Below are 4,123 nucleotides of genomic sequence, written 5' to 3' on the forward strand. Positions count from 1 at the left end.
AAATGTAAACGTTACTGTAACTTAATAAAGTTTGTTTAAATTCTGTGATTTATAAAGCAAGACATTTTAGATCATAACAATAAGATTAAAATAAAACAATTGTTAACAGCAAAGAGTAACACAGAATTCAAATTACCTTTGATTATGTACACTTTTACCAGCAATAAAGCTATTGTAGTCAGTTCCACAAACTGAAAACATTAGCTGGGCCACTCCCACATTTTCCCCTCCATGATCACCTCTTACTCTAACAAAACAAAGCATGAAACACTAGCTGCGTTTACATGGACACATGTAATCCGATCGTAATAGGACTAGAAGAACAATCAGATTAAAAAAGTCACATGTAAACACATCAATCTGATTGATTTGGCCAGATCTGATTAAAATTTTGTTCGGATTGTAAGGGGTGGTTTAAACCTTTTGTAATCTGATGGAGAGGACATGTAAACACTTCATCGGATTAAAAATTCAAATAGAAAGGTTTGCGCATGTGCGAAGACGTCAGATCGCGTAATGACGTATGGATGGCGCGGCTGTTGTTGTCGAAGGCAAGATGGCGTGCGGTAAACAAAACTGGTCTGCAGCAGAAACAACATTGTTGCTCAATATTTTGAAAGAAGAAAAAATTGTTGAACGACTAGACGGTCGCAAGTCACGCAACAACGAGCTCTTCAAGCAAGTTTTTGAAAAACTGAAAGAAGCCGGTATAAACCGTACAATTGACCAAATCAAAAATCGGTGGAAAGGTCTTAAGAGTGCGTACTACAAAGCGAAATCCCAGAACAACAAAAGTGGCGAATCGCCGTCGAGTTTTCCGTTTTACAGTATTATGGACGAGATAATGGGGGGAAGACCACTGGTAAACGCCGCAGCTCATGGCGTAGAGGTCGGCTTCTCGGAAGAGGATTCGCTTGATGCTTCTAACATCTCGGAAGACGCGTCTGGTAAGTTGTCATCATTTTAGCGAAGCGTTACTCGTGCAGAGATACACGCACTGCATGTACATTTGTTGGTGATAGGATTAGCAGATATTAATAGTAAATTTCATATGTAGATGTTGAGAGCAACTTTGAGGAAGCGGCAACGAGCAGCTCTGCGCAGACCGAAAAGGAGACAGGTGAAGAAGGCACTGCCCATAACTGTACTCTACCCAGCGCTGCAAAAAAGAGTAAGTTTCTTACAAAATCATTAATTATGAGTTAATATACAGTTTAGGGATGCATAACGCTTAATCGCGATTAATCTACAGCAGAATAAGAGTTTTTGTTTACCCCATATGTGTGTCAACTGTGTATATAACTTTGTATAGATACATGCATGCATAATGTGTATACATTTGTATATTTATGTATAATATTATATACACATAAATACTTAAAGGAATAGTCTACCCTTTTGCCATATTAAACTATGTTATTACCTCAACTTAGACGAATTAATACATATCTATCTTTTTTCAATGCGTGCACTGTACAGCGTGTTGTGAATGTGTTAGCATTTAGCCTAGACCCATTCATTCCTATGGTACCAAACAGGGAAGCCACCAAACACTTCCGTGTTTTCCCTATTTAAAGACTGTTACATGATGAGTTATACCAGTAAGTATGGTGCCACAAAAGAAAACTTTTTTTGGTACCATAGGAATGAATGGGGCTAGGCTAAATGCTAACACATTCACAATGCGCTGTACAGTGCACGCATTGAAAAAGATAGATATGTATTAATTCGTCTAGGTTGAGGTAATAACATAGTTTAATATGGCAAAAGGGTAGACTATTCCTTTAATATATAAACACATTTTTTGCCTTACAATTATACATGCATATGTGCATATTTAAGCAATATCGCTCAAGTAGGAGTGGGCTGTGATTGCCTACGGCATTGTGCCTCTGGCCTAATCACAGCCGTGATGATATAGAGCTATATCACACGACTCCGAGAGCGATATTGCTTTTATACAACAGTTCGACGGCACACATTTAAAAAACGAAAACTAGAAAACAACAACGGAGTTATTTTAAAAGCCTCTTTGTTTAAGAACTACTACTTCCGCCACGGATTTGAGGGCGGCCAGAATGACAGGTAACACTTTCGGCTGCTTTGAATCTCATAATAACTGAATGGACGGATAGGCGTTTCTTTATATTAACGTTTCTTGGTCACAAAGTGTAGTTTTAAGATTAGTTCAGTCGAGAATATATATGTATTATATTTAAATCTACAGTCGATTAGTAAAGATAGCGCCTGTTTTAACGTTTGCTTAGTGAGATTCGGTACGTATGAGAACCAAAGCATGAGCGGACGTCAGTGTTCACTCGCCCCGCTGACCACTCAGATTCGAGGACCAGAAAGAACTGTTGTATAAATATATATACATAATAATTATACACCGTTGACAGACATATATGATGTAAACAAAAACTCTTATTTTGCTATAGATTAATCGCGATTAAGCGCTGTGCATCCCTAATTACAGTGCATTTACTTTATAGGGATTTACATATGTGCATTTGACAAATGCTATTATTAAAAGTTTCTCCAAGAACAACACAAAGTTAGAATGCTCCACTAAACTTACATGTAAACTAATGTTTTATACATTAGTGTATTTAAAAAAGAATACATACACAGTTTTGGATTTTGTAACTTATTTAATTGTGATTTATACAATATTAACATCTTTTACTTTTGTAATTCATTCATTAAAAATATTATGTAAGTAATATAATCTCACATTAGGTTAACTGTGAATAATACATGTTTTGTTAATCTAGGACGTAAACCTTCATCTGGATATGCTAAACTTATGAACGTTTGGTCAGCTGAACAAAAATCCTTCTTGGATAGAATCGAACAACACCAAGAGAGGAATCAGCAACGGGATGAGATGCTACTTTCAAGGTTCCTGGAAGAAAGCACTCGCTCGACTAAACGTCTGTTAGGACAAATGTTTGAGGGTCTCAGAGGTCTTATTCCACAACCCTATGAAGCAGCTCCTCACTTCCAGGGACATGCTCCACCACACAATTCTTATATGCAACCTCCGCAGCAGTACCCAGGTCAATTTTACAATAGGCCGATGCTCTATACTCCTAATGTCCCAAATAGTAGTGGAGCCAGTACCTCTGACCACAACCTGCATGACCTAGGTTAAATCAGAAAAAGTTAAGTATTAGTTGTGTAACTTTAAGTTAGATGTAAAGTTATGCAAGTCATTGATCTCTGCAAGTTTTATTGCCTTTTTTTTTCATTTTAAATTTCACTACAAGTGAAGTGTTTAAACAAGTTGTATTTGCAATTTCATTTGTTAAGTGTTTATTGCACTTGTTAATGTTTACAATTTTTATCTGTTTTTGAAATTTGAATCTAACTTTCTATAACTTGAATTTATAACTTACTTGCAACAAGTATTGCATTGGCACCTTTAAGAGGTATTTTATGTTTGAAATGTTCAAATGTATGAACCAATTTCTTATTAAAAGTTCCTTACATTTAAGAGATTTCTTTGGAAAGGCTTCATTTAGTGGAAATTACCTGTACGAAGAGGGAAATGGGTGGATATGTAAGTGGTCAGAGCAATTCTTGCATTGCTACCAGACACGTTGTTCTCTGTATTTACTAGCTGCCTAGGCTGCGGATAAATGGCGTTAAGGTCACGAGCCTCTTCCAGCCACCTGGTGTTGGCATTGTCCTTCTCAGTCTGGCAAAAGTTATGCAGTGCACAACAGGTGGCTATAACAGTTGGTGTAAATGTGAAGTGAAAATCACTTCTTTTTAGCAGCACCCTCCACCGTGACTTCAAAATCCCGAATGTGTTCTCAACTCCCACCCGTACTGAGCTCAAGTAGGCATTAAAAGATTCTTGTTCAGGGGTCAAATGTGCGGAATTGATGTATCCTTTTAAGAGCCAGTCGAGGAGAGGGTATGCAGGGTCTCCAACTATTAAAAGTAGTGATGCACCGATGTATCGGCCCCCGATATTTATCGGCCGATTTTTGATGAATTTAAAACCATCGGCATATCGGCAATAGCATGAGAAAGGCCGAGACCTATTGTTTATTGATTAACTGCATAAAGAAATCCATTATATGTAAAAATATTAGTTGTTAATTAAATAAAT

At 37.1% G+C, this 4,123-nt stretch overlaps 1 protein-coding gene across 1 annotated transcript; it reads left to right on the forward strand.

Annotated features, from left to right (window-relative positions):
* Positions 1 to 645: 645 nt before the first annotated feature.
* On the forward strand, positions 646 to 3,604 carry LOC141365909 (uncharacterized). Its single transcript, XM_073870912.1, has 3 exons — positions 646 to 947; positions 1,058 to 1,171; positions 2,778 to 3,604. The coding sequence occupies exons 1-3, from the start codon at positions 833 to 835 to the stop codon at positions 3,155 to 3,157; spliced, it is 609 nt and encodes a 202-aa protein (XP_073727013.1). The 5' UTR covers positions 646 to 832; the 3' UTR covers positions 3,158 to 3,604.
* The last annotated feature ends 519 nt before the right edge of the window (positions 3,605 to 4,123 follow it).

Source organism: Misgurnus anguillicaudatus, chromosome 8 (genome assembly GCF_027580225.2).
Source record: "Misgurnus anguillicaudatus chromosome 8, ASM2758022v2, whole genome shotgun sequence".
NCBI classification, from domain to species: Eukaryota; Metazoa; Chordata; class Actinopteri; order Cypriniformes; family Cobitidae; genus Misgurnus; species Misgurnus anguillicaudatus.

Bases quoted from the DNA above. Each gene is read 5' to 3' on its own strand.
- LOC141365909 (XM_073870912.1), top strand. From the start codon at position 833: ATGGACGAGATAATGGGGGGAAGACCACTGGTAAACGCCGCAGCTCAT. The intron at 948-1,057 runs GTAAGTTGTCAT...TTTCATATGTAG, and splicing joins CATCTCGGAAGACGCGTCTG to ATGTTGAGAGCAACTTTGAG. The intron at 1,172-2,777 runs GTAAGTTTCTTA...TTGTTAATCTAG, and splicing joins ACCCAGCGCTGCAAAAAAGA to GACGTAAACCTTCATCTGGA.